The sequence below is a fragment of the Xiphias gladius genome, chromosome 5 (assembly GCF_016859285.1).
Source record: "Xiphias gladius isolate SHS-SW01 ecotype Sanya breed wild chromosome 5, ASM1685928v1, whole genome shotgun sequence".
Classification (NCBI taxonomy): Eukaryota; Metazoa; Chordata; class Actinopteri; order Istiophoriformes; family Xiphiidae; genus Xiphias; species Xiphias gladius.
Window position 1 is genome coordinate 17207686 of NC_053404.1, and position 18785 is coordinate 17226470.

The 18785-nt window shown below is 44.8% G+C and overlaps 1 protein-coding gene across 1 annotated transcript in view; it reads left to right on the forward strand.

Moving 5' to 3' along the window:
- gli3 (GLI family zinc finger 3) overlaps positions 1-18785 on the forward strand; it is a 95693-nt gene that overhangs the window by 34972 nt on the left and 41936 nt on the right. The window contains exons 3-4 of the mRNA XM_040127610.1: positions 3376-3621; positions 17878-17983. Of these exons, the coding sequence (XP_039983544.1) occupies positions 3376-3621; positions 17878-17983 (352 nt within the window). The remainder of the gene's footprint in view (positions 1-3375; positions 3622-17877; positions 17984-18785) is intronic.

Sequence of the window (18785 nt, forward strand, 5' to 3'; positions counted from 1 at the left end):
GAAAAGATGTTAAGAAATTCAATCACCATAGAGAGAGAGCAGGATGGTTCTTTTTTCAGTTTTTTTGAGAGGCATGCTTTCCTCTGGTCCACAGAGGACTGGCCTGCTGCTTTTGTGTTGGGCTGAATAGACCTGCAAACTGGTAGAAGACTGGATGCGGCAACCATGGGAAAAGAGGAAATAAAAGAGGAATGAAAAATGAGGGAGGAAAAAAGGGAAAGGGTCTGTTGGGCGGATGGTCAGAGTTAGACAAGTGTTGCAGGATTGAACTTTTTAAAGTTGGATGTGTTTACCTGTGTTAGCTCTGTCTTCATTGGCCCATTTTTTTTGACAGATGCTGGACATGTTATGAGGATACAAAAAGTTTCCACCGCCAGGTACGAGCAGCACAGAAGAGAAACCTTACATGAGACTTCTGGTTCTCTTCCACCAGTCCGAGGAGTCAATTGACCCTTGTGCTGCTGAGTGTTTGTTTAACCATTTAAGGTGCTATGAGCTGAAGTAATGAAGCCCCTTAAGGTGGTATATGGTAGAATGATGAACCCCCCTGTGGGCTTGCCATGGTGACTGGAGGGGGATGGTGGGAGTGTGACACTGCTGTGATTGAACTGTTAGTCGCTTGACCTCCCTTGGAGGAGAGAGACGTGTCCGCATAGCAGTGGGGGACACTGGAGAGGGAGAAAAAAGGAAAGGAAGAACAAGAAAGATGTGGGATGGGAGTGAACAAGACAAATTAAAAAAAGTGAAAAATTAGTAATGCATAGTATATTTTCTAAACTAAGCAGTTGATTCTCCATTGGAGTTTTTCTTTCGTTTGGAAGATGTTTTAAGCCAGTTTTAGTGCCTCCTAACTGCTACACCATCTAAAGCCCTAGTGATGAGTCTATTTCTGAAACATCCATATCAGTGTGAAAGCAAGAAAAAGAGCTCATAAATATGTAGACAGTTTTTACTTTCCCAGCTGTAATGCTAGATTCTCTGGATGTGAAAGAGCTGAGGGAACACAGTGGAAACCTGTGCTCCGAACAGCTACATGCTCTGCCATTAGCAGTGCTTGCTCCCAGCATAGTTTATAGTCTCGACTTCTTTCAATCCATGTCAAGAGATGAACCCAATTCCGAAATCCCTTTATGTTAATATTGCGCTTTGCAAGAGCAGACCTATTAATCCAGCTTTAACCGTATAAGTGCCATTATTCCCTTAATAAGATCACTGGCTGTGCAGTATAGGATTAAATACTTATATCATAACTGACACTGTCATTTCCTGCGGATGAGAGCGGCTTGCCTCCCTGGCTGTCAGTTCCGCGTTAAGAATCCTTGAATCTGCTGCCAGTACTGCGCTGGGGCACGAGTAGCCCAAATGCAGGTAATGGATGTGGGAGAGTGAGGGGAATAAAAGCGGGACCCGTGGGTTGTACCTCCTGCTCTCTCTTCGCCTCTCTCAATCTCATTCGCTTTCTGTTTCTCTCTCTTAACCTCCCCCTTTCTGATCGCTTCTCTTCTTCTGTGAAGTGGTACAGCATTATGCCGGCCCTCTTCAGCGCTTAAGGCAGTGCTCTTTAATCTGGCCCTCTTCTCTGTTCTTAATTGGCAGTTGGATGCTGTTGGGTTGCATTGCATAGTGGGGGAGCCCTGTACTGGTAGGCTGCTAATGCTACAGTACCTGTGCCACCAGCACAGCAGCATATTTGCCAGGTTCTCAGTGAGTGACATCAATGCAAGCAAGAGCAGTGGAGTGTGCCAATGACCAAAACCCTCACTGGAGAAACTATGATGGCATATAAACGGGGCTGAACATGGAGACCATTCACAACAGCAGCTAATGAAGGAATCAGGGCCCGAATAGAGAAGAGAGTAGACTTTGTGGATGAACGAGAGAGCTGATTTTGAAGAATGTGGCTCAGGGCAAAAAATAAGAGGTCTCACTCAGCAAATGATCTTACTAAAGTTCACAAACTACAAAACATTTACACCTTATAGCATGTCAAACATTTAGCCCTTATAAGTGTGTATTGACACGTGCATTCAATCTCAATTTAAAGTAGTTCTCAAACAAGGTACTCAGGTGCCCAAAATCAAGTATCATCCATTGATGCAGAACTGGATCATCAAGAATGTACATGCTACAATATAATAGAAGGCTAGAAAGTCCTTTCCAGAGTGTTAGGTACTACATATCAATCAACACACACGTGAACACAAAAAATGTCGGTCAATGTGAGAAATATGTATTTCATGAATAATCTGTTTAACTAAATACTCTATACAGTGATTGAATTACAGATGTGCAGAAACCAACCAATACCAGTAATGTGTTATCACCACACACAAATGTTTTCAATAGTGACAGACTATGGACACAATATTACAGGGTCAACAAAAACATCCCCATGAAGTCAATTATTGCCAATGAAGATGTTCAGGCCTAAATAATCAAACAGACAGGACCTAACTGTATATTACAGATTAAATCAGCTTCAGTGTTAAACCAAAATGACATACTTTCAAATCTGTTTTGCTGAAATTTGAAAATAAAATTAAATCCTAAAAAAAAATGTCATTCAAATTTTCTGAGTTAGCCTATATAGTAGTGTAGTACAGAAAAGACTAATTCCAGGTCAGGAGGCTAACTGACCCTTATACATGTCAGTTCAGAAGTCAGGCCAAAGCTCAAGGGTCATGTCTTTCTGGTGGAGCTCAGCCCTTGAACTCAACACCACATTTATTCCCTTTACCCAGCATGCCAGGAAGCTTTCTCCAGAGACTCGACTCCTCCTAATTTTGCCCTCAGACAGAGAGAGAAAGATTTAGTTTTGGAATAGAGGGAGTGGGGTGGGGTGGATATAACCCATGACGCTGGTTAATGGGCAGTTTGGAATGCAGACGGAAAGCCTGCGTTACCTCCTCCATGGGAATCCACTTCTTTATAAAAAGAATTTAAGAGACTTTTGGGAAACTCTGCCTCAACTGTGTGAAATAAAGAAGTTGGCATTTTTTCATCTATGGTTTCCGTTTGCTCATACACCGTCTGCCTCTGAACTCCCACGTTTGGCACTGTGGAAAGCAAAACCCTGGCAGATTTACATCTATGATGCCCAGTGGGTTTAAGGTTTACAGAGCTGATCCGCTGCTCCTTCCTTTACTCGACTTCCTCACCATGTATATGGGTGTTTAGAACATTTGTGTGTTTAGCTGTGTGTGTGTGTGTGTGTGTGTGTGTGTGCGTGAGAGAAACATGGACAGGAAGGGATAGAGATTCTCACACTTGCTCCCAACTTTTAATCGTGATATCTGCTCATAATAAATCTGCAGCTCCTCCAAAGTTTTAACATCATATTCCCCTCCCCTCTTTCTATCTTTCTACCCCTAACAGAGGACGAGAGTTCAGGTGCGCCTTACCACCGCGAGAGGCGCAATGCTATTAGCTCCCAGGCCCAGACGCCTGGCGCCCCCGACAGGAGCGTAACCGAGGAGCCCTCCACCTCCACAGAGGAACGCCCCTCCCTGCTCAAGAAGGAGCTTCATGGTTCCATACCCCACCTGGCTGACCACGCCTTGCCGTACCGAGGCACTCTGTTCGCTATGGACCCCCGCAATGGCTACCTAGACTCACACTATCGTAAGTCCACTAGCCAGAAAATAATTGGTAAAAATGGAAAATGTGCAGACTCTATAAAGTTAAGAAACTGCAGTGCTCAAGGACCCCAAACACAGGACCCCAAAACAAAGAGGTCTGGGGTGCTACAAAAAAGTAGCACCCCAAACCTCAGTGGGGTGCTACTTTTTTGTCTCTTTACTGTAGGTGAGAGGCAGGACTGCCAGATGCTTGATTAAGTCTGACAGATTATCCCCTCTCTTGTGCTTGCTCTTGCCTTTATACACGCACACGCACGCATTTGTTAACACATGCACGCACACTCGTCTTGTTTTGTGCCTGGGAAGTTAGTATGGGGAACGGCCAGCGTAGCTTCTTAATTCCCTCATTAGGGGCCTGTCTGAGCACAGTACTCCGCTTTCTCTCATCAACACACACTTCAAAGCCCCAAAGCAGCGCCGAGTCAAACCTCACCACTCCCTGCTCTGCCTCTCTCTCTGGGACTCCGAAACTGTGTGAGAGAAAGCTGGCGAGAGAGACGGACAGAGAAAGAGAGAGAGAGAGAGAGAGAGAAGTGAAGGGAGAGCTGTGGCTTGAGTAAGGTACTGAAGATAATTTGAAAAAAAGGTGAGACAGTAGTACAGTAGTAGTGAGATGAAAGTGAAGCTTTGTGTATGTGGAAAGGAGAGAGAACAGGAGATAGATGATTGGGGGGTAAGAGGCTGATTAGGAGGTTAATTCACTGGCCACTGTAACCAGGACTTAGCCTGGATTTGATGTGATAGCCTGTTTAGTTTGGTTAAATTGGCTCTGAATTGGGGCAGACAGAGTGGGACAGAGTGATTTTAATCCAGTGGCGGTAATGAAAAGTCCAGCGGACCCCATCCTTATACTGTAACTCTATTTATTCAGCCACTTCCTTAGCTACTGCTCCCCTATGCTTGGGTGCCCGGGAGTCACCAAGGTGCCTCTTTAAGGGAAAGGTTACTTAAAACCAGGCAATGGTGCTGTGGACAGGACCCTCGGGGGCAGAACATTACTGCCCATCACATCCTGACCTAACTCAGCAACACTGCCACTTCTCATTTTATGTATGTGTGTGGGTATGTGTGAAGGGGCTCTGGTGGTTCCAAACCACTGAAGCCTTGGGGTAGGAGTGGGGAGAGGTGATTTTTTTTTTTTTTTTTTTTTTTTTTTGGGGGGGGGCGGCGTCACTGTGAGGCTTGGGGTCATGTGGAAAAGTCACAGTCTGAAATAGAGAGTTCAAAAGCAGCATGAAAAGTCAAAAGGGCTGTAGAGCTTCAAGAGGCTTTCTTTGTGCATTGGGACTCAAGAGGCTGGTCGGCTGCAATCATACGTAGCAGAGTTGAGTAGAGCGCAGCGATGCTTGCTGGGAAGCTGTAGGCATGATCCACATAGATTTTATTCTCCTTCTAAACTGCTCCTTCTGCATTTTAATGTAAAAGTCTTTAGTGTTAGTGCTGACACAATTAGTCGATCAACAGCAAACTAATCAAGAGCAATTTAATAATTGATTAGTCACGAATTTATCAAGCAAAAATGCCAAACACTCACCAGTTGCAGCTTCTCGAATACGAGGATTTGCTGCTTTTCTCTTTCTGGTATTATTGTGAATTAAATATCTTATGGTTTTTAACTATTTGCAAAACAAGCAATTTGAAGACATTACTTGGGGCTCTGAGAACTTTCCATCTTATGGACAAAATCATCGGTTAATCATTTAAAAAAATGTTGTCAGTATGATTGGATAATGAAAATAACTGTTTGTTGTAGGCTTAGTGTCAGTAGATATAAGAATTACACCAAAAAGTTAAGACTTGATTGGTGCTTTAAAGAGAAATAAACCAATAAAGACAAAAATAACAACCAATTTTGACTTAAATAACACAAAGTCTGAAGGGCTTCTAGGTTTTTTCATTGATCATCTCTGTCAATTCTCTGATCCTGACTCTGCTCAGGATGACGTGGGCTCTTAGATGAGAGCATTGCTGCGTAAAACACCTCCTCCTGGCCCCAGGTGTTGAGGACATGGGGTGTATCTAAAGGCGGCGGTCCCATTCTGTCTGATTAAACCCAGTACCAGAGCTCAATCCCCATGAGCTCCAGTGGTCTGAGGGTCAGCAGAACGCAAGGGCTCCCCTTAAACCTCCGCTTCCCCTCCCTCCCTCAGCTGCTTTGAACCAGAAGCCTGTAGCGTCTGTCGCCACTCCTGCGCCACAAAGTGTAAAAAGCCACTGGCTCCTGTTCTGGTTTCTGGTTCCATACACATGTGAGCACACACATTTTATACACACACAATCAGCCCTTACTCCACCAGCGGTCCCTCTCCATGAGGGCTTTGTCACTTCCTAAATTCATCCCAGGTGTGTGCATGTGTGTGTGTTTGTGATGGAGAGGGGGCCCTAAGCCTTTGTGCTGTGCTTGCACAGCGCGCCACGCCACGCAGCAGACAGCCAGGTAAATCCGATTACTCTTAGCGCTGGTGTGTGTCAGTGCTTAATGTGGCTAAATGCGATGGCACCTGCAGCCTCCCCACACCTGGCTGCTGGGTCGTTAAAATGGTGGGGAAGCTATGGGAGGCGTGGGAGTTGAACAACGAGAAGGGAGCAAGGGGGGTTTATCTTCAGGGGTCTGTGCTCAGGGTAAATCTCCGCTATTCACCCAGACTTGTGATCTCCCACTCCTCTTATGTCTGTGCCCTAAGACTGTGTTTACTCTGATTTATACACCCACTTCAGTGCAGAAAAGAGGAGGCACTAAGGCAACATTGCCCCCATTGTTACTATGAGCTAATCGTGGTGATGCCTGAGTCTTAGCCGATTTTCTCGGGCAAACACTGGATAAGAGTCCATATCCTTCTCACCACAACACTAATACATGGGGCTTTGCTGTAGGATAAGAAGAAAGGATTGAGATGAGGATTAATGAGGGAGAAGTCTTCTTTTTAAGATCTTAATTGTATAGAAATGTGAATGGGATGCGCAGCGCCGACAACTGTTTACATTGTGCGCTGATTAGCCGGTCAGTGGTCCTGCAGCAACAGTGAGCCCACTTGCTGTCGAAGCATCTCTGCTTCCTCAGAGGGGATCCTCTTCTTTAAAGTGTGTCTTTCTTAAACATTTGACCTTCTTTGCCAGACTAAACACATCCGTGGAGGGACTTAAAGCACATCCTTTTCAATTGCTGTCTTGCAAATATTAAAACTGCACCGAAACGTCGGAGAATGTTTAGAATAAGGGAGGCAACTAGAGGAAAGTAAATTTGCCAAGCTTTAAGCGACAATACTCAAGTATTTAGTCACTGAAGTGACATAAGTTTTGAGGCTTCACTGTATCTATGATACAGAATGTCATTGATATGAGTTAACCAGACATATTAAGTGTGTCTCCAGGCTTTGATGGCTCCCTATCATACCAATAGTCTTTGGGTTAGCTCTTTAAAAAAAATCAACCCAAGTTCTGGCTGCCAGGGCATAATCCCCACACCAAAGCCTTGCTGTCCCTGACTGATCTCAGAAACCAAGCTTGCTAAGCTAGAGCTAGTGGAGGTATGGATCTCTTGGCTGAAGGATTCTTTCACATGTATCACAGTAACCCTGCTCTCTGAGCCTAGCCAAAGGTGACTGCTACCTGGATCATACTGGCCCTGTGTTCTGGGAAAGCTAGTAGGAATGCTGAGCCATGGCATAAAGCCCGTCCCAGAGTTTTATGGTGCGGTGGGGGTGGTGGGTGTCCAGTCATACGGGTTAAACTCTAAACTGCTGTGGCGAGCTGATCTCAGGTCTACTGGGCCGTAGCACGACAGCCACTGCCCAGGCGTCAGTCTGTCTGCCTCAATATCAAAATGCAGCTGACCACTGAACTGAATGAGCTAGCTGTCACCAAACTGAACGTGATCTGCACAACAATGGACCTGGACTCTCTACAGTTAATTACAGTGCTTGGTCATTCAGTTCATGTGGACCTTTCCAGATGTCTTGAAAAGTAAGTGGCAAGAGAGCAAGAAAGAACAACTACAAAGTGTGTGTGTATGTTTAGGAGGAAAAAAGTTACAGACTGCTCCTCTGGAATTGCACCGAAAGAACAAACTATCTGGTTTCTTATTGGTTTAAACGTGACAAGTTACTGGCTGGGATACAGGTTCAAACAGCCTCCCCCCAAAGAACTGGGGAGTGCAGAGGAGAGCCTGGGGTGAGAAGACACGTGCCTGTTTCAAGGGTAAGTGTTTGTCTTTGTGATTGTTTCAATATTGGTTTTTTGAGTGCAGTGGCACGGTGTAGTCCCCCAGCCGGCACAGAGAAGCCTGGGGCACACTGCAGGCAATGGAGAGGGATCCCTTCCATCCACCTCCTTTCATCAAGAAAGAACAACATGGGCCTGTGCTCTGCTGTGGCCCCTTGGTCCAGCACACCAGGGATAATCAGATGATCCCCTTTTATACAGCTTATTAGAGGCATCTCATGCTGTAAGATAGGCCATATTCTCACATGCATCTGCCCCTTTGTAGCGCTAGATGATTTAAGGGGGTTAAGCAGAGTTTGAAGTGCTTCGAGAATGCACTTTCATACCATCTTAAGGTCGTGTGGTGCTCTTACCACAAAGCTGATGCGTGTGAACTGAATATTTCAGAATAATATCCAGTTCTTATTAACAATGACAAGATTAAATGTGAAAGGGCTAAGAAGAATTAAGAAGAATTTCCAGAGAACTTAAGATGTTCAAAGAAGAATACTCAGCATTTCTTGGTATCATTGTAGCAACATCTGTCAGTGTGTTTTACTTCTTTTCAAATGAGATTGCTTAATCAGTCAAGTAGCAGATGCAAGTAGGAACAATAGCACTTCACTGTCGTTGTGAACGCTTGAAATGAAGATTTCACTGCATTTTGTCCATCCATAAGCAGAACCAGCTGCAGCAAACACCGCTGGCGACAATAACATCGAGCACAATACTATAAAAACAAGAAGACAAAATGCTCATGGGGGCTTCCCCTCAGCTAGCTTGTTAAAGCCACAATATATTAAGCTTTCTCTCTCCTCCTTAAGTTACCCTGTAGTCTCCAGTAGGATAATCACCTCTGTGTGCTGTGGGAGAATCAGTTATTTCATGCCTTTCTACGTTTGTTTCTAAATCTCATCGCTCCTTTCTATATTTTTTCCCTCACATAGTGGCAAAGATAACCACTCGTATCCCTTCAGCCAACAACCCATATCTTGCTCTCGTCTCTGGAGGGGCGCAAGTGTATATTGTTCTACACGAAGAGGAGGCTGATGAACACAGTATAATTAAAATGTTTGCAGCAGCCTGGTGAAATGTAAGATATCAGTGGAGAGAGAAGAAGGGAGTCAGGGCTGAGTCTGAGGGTATAAGTGAGACAGAGGGGAAAGAAAAGGAGAGAAGAGCCAGAGAGAGTGGAGAAGAAGGAGGGGGTGTAACAAAGCAGAAAATGAAGAGAGACATAAAAGAATGGGAGCTCAAGGAGGTCAGGCCCATCACAGGCTTTAGTGTTGCCTTCAAAGATGCCTGGGACAGGTGGCAGCTCCAGACAATCTCGCACCACAGAGCAGCATCCTCTCAGGAGGAGATAAGGGATTCCTCCATCCAGGCACCCTCCTCTCCCCCCTCCTTCCACTTCTCCTTCACTCACATTCTCCACCTCCCTTATGTCCCCCCCCCCCCCTTCTTCCCGTCTCGGGGTTCTCCCAGACAGGCTGCTTTGATGTCGCTCAGTGTGAGCGGGCAGCTGTAGGCCACGGGGCTGCAGCAGCGCTGCTGGGCCACTGGGCTGGTGGACCGTTGGGAGCCGACTCGAGCGCGGCTCAATCAGTGGGGCTCTCCGGTGCCCGGCACTTTCAGGTCTCATTAAAGCGCTCCGGCAGGGTTAATCCTCTTTAAGGTTTACATGGGCCCCAGTTTGTCTCTCTGCCCAGGCTGAGGGAACCCCTGGGCGCCACCTGTGTGACAAAGACTCAAATCACTGTGACACAAGTTCCCTCCGTCTGTTGCCTCACTCCTTTACTCCCCTTATATGCTCTCCTCTCTCTTCCCTCTTTCTCTATGGTCCTCGCTTGCCTTCCCCTGTGCATTCTGTCCCTTCTTTCCTCCCCTTCCCCTGATAGTACCTAGGCCTGGTTGTAAGTCTTTTAGGATTATTTGGGTGGAATCTGTTGACAGGGGTGCAGTAAATGGATTACAACTTTGTCCTTGTTTTGGGATGCTGCGAGGGGGGAAAGGGGAGAGATCAGGAGGATGTGCTTTGAATAATGAGAGAGGCAAAGAAAAAGAGGATAGACTGAGAGCAGAATTAATTGAAATAATTAAGAGGACGATGCAAGAGCGAGAGAGGGGGTGAAAGAGAGGGTAAGGTGACAGCAATGTAGAGAGCACAGAGTGGAAAAGAAAGAGAATCAGAGAATTCTAGATGTTGCTGCACCTATAAGACCTAATTGGTCCAGAAGCATCAACCCCCGTCTGGCCCTTCGGAGCCAAGCAGCCATTTGTCTGAATGCAGTGACACTGAGCTTTGTCTTTGCTCTATGACACACAGTTTCTTCCATTAGCCAGAATAATGGCCACATACCTCTGGAGGCATGCACAGACTTTGTTTAATGTCTGTATGGGTTCCATGGAAATATAGGAATAGATTTACAACACACGGGGAAATACCATTTGAGTGTAAACTATATTAAAGAACAGCATTGGTGTTTTGAATGTTTAAGCTTATAAACTTATAATCATGCATTTCCCACCTTCCATGCAGCCACTGTTTGCCACTCATTTTAACACCATACGAAAATCCGCTTGCAGAGGCATACAAATTGCTAGAGAGAGATCACACAGAGCATTTTGTTGCCAGTTATGAGCTCAACCTTGTAAAAGATTTTCCAAATATTGAGATTCCAGATCTGGTTTTCAAACTCCAACAAGCTACTGTTGCTCTTGCAAGAGACAACGTGCTACCTTTTTTGCAATGTCCATGTTTCCTCACTCTTCTCACTGTACTCAACACAGTTAATTAATGAGCTGCTTTTCGGCAGTTCACCTCTCAAATCTTGGATGTGCCCTTGAATGCACCGCTGAGGAGAATTTTTAAACTGGCCCCAGCTTTTAACCACATTGCCATGCGATAACACATAATTTTGACCAAAAAAAAAAAAAACTGACAAAATACACACTGTGATGGATTACCTCTCTTAAATCAAGATTAAAGTCTCTGCAAGTTGACATTCACAGCACACAGAACTGAACTGAGAACAGCGGCAACCAGGAAAATGTAATTTTGTAAGCAAAATTACATTAAAATGGCGGGTTTTGGTCAGTGGCCTCCCAGCATGGTTCAAAATTGGTAAGCCGTCCAGGTTCCCCAAGCAGTGTCCAGCCTTTGTGTTATTATAATGCAGGTGTATTAGCCTCACAGTCACTATCACACATCCACACGCAGTTTTGTAGAGGCCCAGGGAGGAGCTGAGACACGGGGCCTATAGGGGGTCAGTCTGTCACAGAGTAGCCCGATACAGCTATGGTAATCCTGAACACTGTAACTGATATGACCTTGGCTCATATATACATATATATAGTTTATCATACATTTTCTATGATACAGTCATTTAAACAGAGTTTTTAAAAACAGACTGTGGACACAATGCATTTTTTCATTTCTTTGGTGACCCGCAATTCCTAAATAAAGATCTCAAAAAAGATCAAACCCTAAAGCGGCTTTGTATTTGAGTAGAATAAATCGCACAGGGGGAGTTGAAGCAAAATAAATGTAGCAAAGTCCCGCTGAGTTAACCTGAGGTTTACATCAACTCCCTTCTCTCTGAGAAGTATCACTGTTTGGAGAGAGGGAGATAGACGGATGTGAGAGATGGAGAGAGAGAGAAGGGGAGAGAGGTGTAGTGCAGTGTTTCAGTTACTAAACTGCTGTGTAAATCTCTCTTCTGCTGGGTGGGGGAGAAGAGGCCGGAGGGTGGGGTAGGGTAGAGAGGGTGCTGAAGTGAGGGGAGAGGGCCAACGCGTAACGCTTTGTTCTGTTCCCCAGCTTATCCCAATCTGCAGAAATTCACCAAATGTAGGAGATAGATTGGCGCTCCACAGAGGCCTTGTGAAATAACCCTCACTCCCTGATCCACACTGGGATACAGGGAGGAAGGGTGGTGGGGAAGGGAAGAAAAACGGGGAAAGGCTGGGGTTGGATGGTGCTGGGGGCCCCTGGAAGAGCTGTGTGCGTGCTTAGCTCCACTCTCTAGCAAGGCAGGGGTGCTTGTGCTGGTGCGCAATTTGATAAGATCGACCTGGCTTTGTAAATGACTTGCAAACGCTGGACTTCGATCAAGATATTTGTGTGACTTGTGGAGAGGGGAGGGAGTAGAAGAAGTAACTACAAGCTACTTGAAACACAGCCTACATCTACATCATTCTGATTCCTGACTTCTGGTTGCTAAAAATTGTTTCTTTCCAAATATTATTTCAGATAAATGACCGTTAAATGGAACATATTTCACAGGGGATTCTCATTTGTTGAAATTTGAACTCTTAAAGTTTGGCAGGGTATTGTTGCATGTCACGTGGATGATGTATGAGTAAAGTGAAGCCTTGAGAAATGATCCTGTACTTAACTTTGTAAATATTGGCGCAGAGAGATAACCTGCTTGAACATTAAGTCCCAGTACAAATATGCACAGAATGGTAAAACCATGAAGAGAAAGGCTGGGCGTTGAGCGCCTTGCTCAGTCCAGACAAACAAATTACTTCTGCCAGCAAGTAGCAATGGAGTGTATACTTGAACAGAGAACCTGTTATCGTGCATAGCTGACGTTTCTCTTTTTACCAGTCACGTTCTCTTGTCTTCGCTGCTCTGTTTTCTCCCTTCCACCGTGCTAATTACTTTTACCCACAAAAAGACCTTTTGTGCTTAAGGGTGTGAGAGCAATTGGGCAAGAGAGACAGCGAAAGAAAAAACACTGCAGGAACACAGCAGAGAGGAGAAAAAAATCTATTGATATAGAGGACGAGCGGTGTGATCTGCCAGCCTTGTGTACACGATGAATGGCAGAGAGATTGGCAAACCAACATTTAACATTCTTCTGTTATTTAACCTTTCTGCTTGCTTTCCTTTCCCTTTTTTACTATTGCTCTTTGCTGTATAAGGCCCTTTTTAAAAAAAAAATCTTTCTCTGTTCTAGTGCCCAAACATGGCATACAGTAGAGAAAGCTTTGCACAGCAAGAACATTAGACTAATTTATACAGCGGTAATTAGGCCATTAGACCTGAAACAATCTGAGACCTGTAATTAAGCAAAGCGCTCCAAAAGTCAACAGCAACTCCCAATGAGCTTAGCCAAACAGTCTCCGAAAGTGTTATTTACATGTCCAAACAGCTTGAGGTCTCAGTTTGAACAGACATGATGAGAGACTGGGTGTGAAGGGATTGAGCAGAGGGGTAATTCCCCTTCACAAGAGAGCCAGCTTCCAAACTCCTTCCACTAATAGTCTGTATAAGGCTGCACCTCCTGCCGACCGGATAGTGATGGGAGGCCAAGTGTCACATTTCTTGAAGAAAGCACGACCAAAAGTGTTAAACACACCAAGTCATATAGGTCAGGTACACACTAGATACTCACGGTCAGGCTTGTCTGCACATATTATATTGTATTTGTTACACAAAATTATGTAAGCCTTCAGACTTTTATTTAATCTTTACTTTTTTGTGGGATACCTGATACTTTCACTTCCTCAGGCTTATAAAGTTATTCAAACTAAACAATCTGAGAGGGGAAAAACACTCTTAGGGTTGCAAGTACAGGGACATTGCTTCATTTTAAGGGGTCATAATGTAAAAAAGGTGAGAACCACGACCCTAAGTATCTCAACATCTGAAGGTGACATCTTCAAGATTAATTAAAAAAACACCCACTAACAAAATGTGCCCTGACCTGCATTGGCATTTTTTTGCACAGCAAACTCATGTACGTGTGCTTTCACTCACTCAAAGGGAGAGGAGCGACACAAGTTGCACACACACGCACTTGCAAACATGCAAACATACAAAGTCTGAAGCATCTTTCACACAGTTTGCGAAGCGTTGCGGAAATTATGGCGGAACTGCGGGCCTCACTGCAGACGAGCATGCCTGAGCAGTAAGATCATGAGCGGGGAGAGAGGTGGCATAATGAAATCTGGCAGTCACAGCCCCGGCACAGGCTTCATATGTTCCACATTAGCAATTCACAAACCTCTGGAGCAGGCCCCAGCAGCCCTTTTCTCACTCCGACTTAGTCGCTTATGACAATCTGTCACTGGCTCTTTGTGCTCTCGCAGCGGCGCGCCGATGAGAGGCGCAGTGTTTATGGAAGAGTGTTTCGTCCTCGGCTGCGGGTGACACTCTGTTAGAGCAGAGTCAGTGAACCCTCTCCAGAGCAGAGGAGGAGCCCAGGTTCAGCCGTCGAGACAATAAACTCACAATGCTGAGTTGACAACAAAAGAGCAAAAGGAGAAATTGTTTGTGTATTATCAAAACCCAAATCAGAATTGTGAGCGACAGCTCAAATTCTCCTAAAGTATCACATCACACATGTTCCGAAGCACAGGGAAGATCCTTTGTGGTAAAACTTCCATTATGAAAGGAGATTAACAAATAAGGATATTGCAAATGATATGCTTTAGGCTTTATCCTCCCCTTGTCCTCCCCCTTCTTTTGAAATTATTCAAGTGTCCAATAAAGGACAAGGCAATTACCATCCTCTTTTTAATGAAGGAGAGGCTGGCTTTTGGTCCCAAGCACGGTGTATTTGTACTGAATTAGAATTAATGAGCCTGGTCAAAGTTTGCCTCTAATTGCCCTTTCATTAAGACCAATTTGTAATCATGTCTTAATGACTTCCATCCCTTCTCCTGAAAGAATAAAAAAGGAAACATTTTAACCTAAAATTAATAATGCTGCTCTGAAACGTTGCACTGGACTCATTAAAATGTTTGAGAAGAGTTCTGAGGAGCTGATGAAATGGTAAAGAGCTATGAAAATTGTTACCCATTATACATACTTCAAAAGATACATCTGAAAAAACTTTTACAAACTATGATATCCAGTGTTCCTGAATCCCTGACTTTCAAGATTTAATCAGCTGAGGTGTCCCTCTCACTTTGCCAGTGGTGGTTTACCATATGCAACATGGACAAACCCTTGTGATTACACTTTCCTTAGGAATGCTTGAGCTGCTGTGGTGTGTGGCTGCATTGGGAGGGTAAAAAGTGTGATGCACGTGTTGGCTTCCTATGTGCCTTCCAGCTGTATTCTTTATTAGAAGACGAGAATACCCCTGAATATTCAGAAGAGCAGGGGCAATTTAGTCCTGGAGTAAACAGTGAGCAGTCCCTACAGGAAACACTGGAGATGGATTGCAGGATGGAGTCTCTCTCCCACTCTCCTTCGCCCTCTGTTCTTTGCGACTGTATACATTCCCTCCAGTGACACAGGGCTGTTTGCCTTGCTAATGGAGAGCTGCGCTGGCGTAAAAGAGGTGGCAGGCTCTATTTAGATAGGGCCATGCTAAAGTAAACTTCTGAGTTAGATTTAAATAAACCTCAGCGGGAATGGTTTGCCATGCGGCAAAGTCATGGGCCACAGCAGTAGGAGGGAGGGAAAGAGTGATGAATGTAGGAAGAAAAAGGGTCCAGTCTAGGCACAGGGCTGTGCTGAGTGAGGAGCTCCAGAGACATAAACATAGGGGGGATCTGGGTAATTCAAGGAGGAGTGGCGGATGTGGGAATGAAGGTGTGTGTTGCAGAGGTGAAGGGGTGGAGTCTTTTAAAATGATTTTGCTGTTTGAAATCTCTTCACTCATCCCCCATTACCCAACAGGACAGAGGTTAGTGTAAAGTTCCTGCAATGCAGGCAGGGATCAGTAACAACACGAAGCCTTTACTCCCATCAAGCTAGAACACATTACATAGACCCCGGTAAACCTGAAGGTTCATTTCCAACTCTGACAGCCAAGGGCTAGCAGCCCAGGAGTGGAGCTGTGGAGAGTAAACAAAGCTGATTCTGCCCTTGTCTAACACCAGCCCTTCGCTCCATCCCAGCATCCCCTCATCCCTCCTTCCCTCAGCAGCTCTGGAATCAGCTGAGGTGAGTCAAGCCAAGACTGAGTCATCAGGAGGAAACTATTAAATAGACAGAGACAGAGTGGTCTGATACTTGCCAGAGCTGTATGGAGGAGGCTTTTACTACTTATCTCTGGGATTGTGAAAACAGGATGAAAACCCTGGAATGGTTTCTAGAAGTTTACCAAAGTTTTCTTTTCACTCATGGAGCACATTAAGCGAACCCTAATATGAACTACTATTGCCCTGAGCGATATTTCAGGGTGTATTATGCGACATTAATGATCAAGTAATTAGAAATTAGATACCTTTACTTCAATAGTCAATAGGACAGTGCAGTATATAGAGCGTAGATGATAAAGTGAAGTTGGACTTGGATTTAAGAGTTGTTTGTGCATTATTTCACTTGGTTCCTCACCAGAAGAGCCAACCCCCCTAGACTTTTCTACCTCAGTTTTCCCCCAAATCTAAGGCATCAATATCAACAAAGAAAAATAAGATATTAACTGCTACAGGGATGGCTGCCTCTTTGCTGCCTCTTGTGTGTGTGGGTCAGCGCAGAAAACAATGGTGGTGGTTGTTCCTGATGAGCGTGATATGGTACCAGTATTTTAGGCTTTAAGGGGCACTCCACCAGTTTAACATGTCAAAGTCAATTTACGACTCATTGAGGAGTACTACAGCCTGTGGAAAGAAAAACTGTATACTTTTGTGTGAGGCTATGGAGAGAGCTTTCCAAATTCTCCAGAAATACTCAAGTTACATCACGGGGTATCTCGGTTTGAAATTTGAGACTACACATTTTTAACGGAAGGCCTGTGATACAAATTTGACAATTTGCCTCTTGCAAGCTCACCAACTTTATGAAAGTGTAATACTAAAATCCTGGAGTACCTCATTAAGTATTCTAGCGTTGCTGCCCCAAGCGGGCAATGATCATCACCGTGAAAGAATGAGTGATGAGGTAAACAGACATGAGTGGTGCTGGGGGGGATCAACACCTGCTGTATTGCCCAATGATGCAGCTGTGTTTGGCATGGACCAACACACGCAGAGCTGTCGAGCAACCCACCGTTTGGCCGTCTGCCCTCTTGCCACACGCCTCCAAATGTTTACAAGCAAAAACATATAGCTAGCAGCCTCAGAGACTTGCTGAGTGAAGGTATGCAGATGCTGACACATGCTTTGCCTCAGGGTGGTGATATGCAACTTGGCAGTGGTCTCAGTAACGGTCAGTAAAGTGTTGTGTTTTTTGGCAGTGAGATGTGTTCATACAGTATGTGAGTGGAGAAGTGAATAATTTTTTTCCACGTGGACCCAATAAAATTGCCTTGTGTCTGATAGCCATTTGCTGTTCCTGTTTTTCTGGAGAAGTGTCAGCCAATTTCAGTTTCATAACTCGACCTTCAGGTAGGCAGTGTTTGAGCGAAATTCCCACCCATGGTTTGCCTGTTGCGACTTGTCCAACAATGAACGCACTGTTGCAACACAAAATTCCAGCTGCAGTTTTTAAGATTACGGTGTGGAGTGCAGTTAAAGTTAGAAGATGAGTGCATACATATGTGAATTCAGCCTAGTAGCAGCACAACAGTTTCAATTTCAGGGGTAAAAATAGAGAAAGGCTTGGAAGCTCATATTATGCAAATGTTTTAATGTTTTATCTGGAGGGGGAAAAAAGAAGCCTCTTGATTCTCTCTGGCAGTTGTGACAAAACACTGGAACGGAAAAGGATGTTTTTGTTCTCATTTTGTACGTTTCATTGGTTGTACTTAAACATTATCCTTTGTACAAAACCATATTATGCTTGGTATGGTGAGAAATGTGCCATTTGGCTTCCTTTCTTACGGCTCTTTATCGCTGTTTATTTTGAGTTCTGTCAGCCTTGAGACATTTACAAAGACTTCCTCAGCAAACATGTTGGAGCCGTGCAGCTTTTAGTTCAATGCATTTAATGAGGTCTCACTTGGGTGGGTCTGCGGAAAGATAGCCATCAACCCCTGCCTGTCATTATAGCTGCTATTTAGATTAGCTGAGGAGGGAATGAATTCACGTGAAAGTATGTTTCAGAGGAACCAGTGGTCTTACAGAGTTTAAAGAAAAAAAAAAAAAATTATGTTTCATGTGTCTTTTCTCTTTCTCTTCCTGTTATCCTATACAGCTGCACCACAGTTCTTCCCTACCTTCCATCCTCCTGTGCCAATTGATGACAGACATGCCCAGGGACGTTACATCTACGAGCCTTCCCCTGTGCCCCCTCTTCACGTGTAAGTCTCTCACACCTGTCACACAGACTCAAACGCACACTCACAACTGAAATATTGCTGATCATACCTGAGAGAATATTTGATTCAGCTGCATCACACACATCAGTGGCGAGCTTCCCCCCACTATTAGTGGCGATACAAATCAAGCCCGTAAACTTCCTTCCGCCTGTGGGCGTGGAGCGTCCTCCTCATGGGTGCTGGGCGCCTCTCTTTGCCTTTCAGGATCAAAGGCCGCGGCCCTGTACGTGCACAACATGATCCGCATGTCAGAGACACGCAAATGAACATGTGTCAGAGACATGGAAATGAGAGCAGGGCAAGGGGAGCCTGGGAGCGTGCGATTCTCATAAGAGCAGTGATCAAGCCCTGTCAAGAGAAGGATGCAATGGAAGGAAGCAAATCTACCCATCTCTGACTGACACAGATGGGCTCCTGGCACATGAACTGTATACAGCTAACCATCCCGCCTCATCCAAGCACATGCATGTACAGGCTATCAAATATGTAGTAAGGTAAATACATGGTATCATGCCTTGTAAGAGAGTGGTAAGTATTTATAAGGAGGGAAACTCTGATTACAGTAGTCTCATATTTTTCCCGGAGTACGTCTGACTGGCCAGGGTAGCAGAGATCTGCAAGGCACTCCGCATTCCCCTCAGCTCACTCGCTAACACTACACTCACACACAAATGACTCTTTCTTCCCCGTTACTTTTGGTTCCCCTCCTTCACTCCTTCTGTGTCTTTTACTCTTGCCATCGTTTGTATTCTTTGCGTCTAAACAGTAAGCACCACAAGGAGAT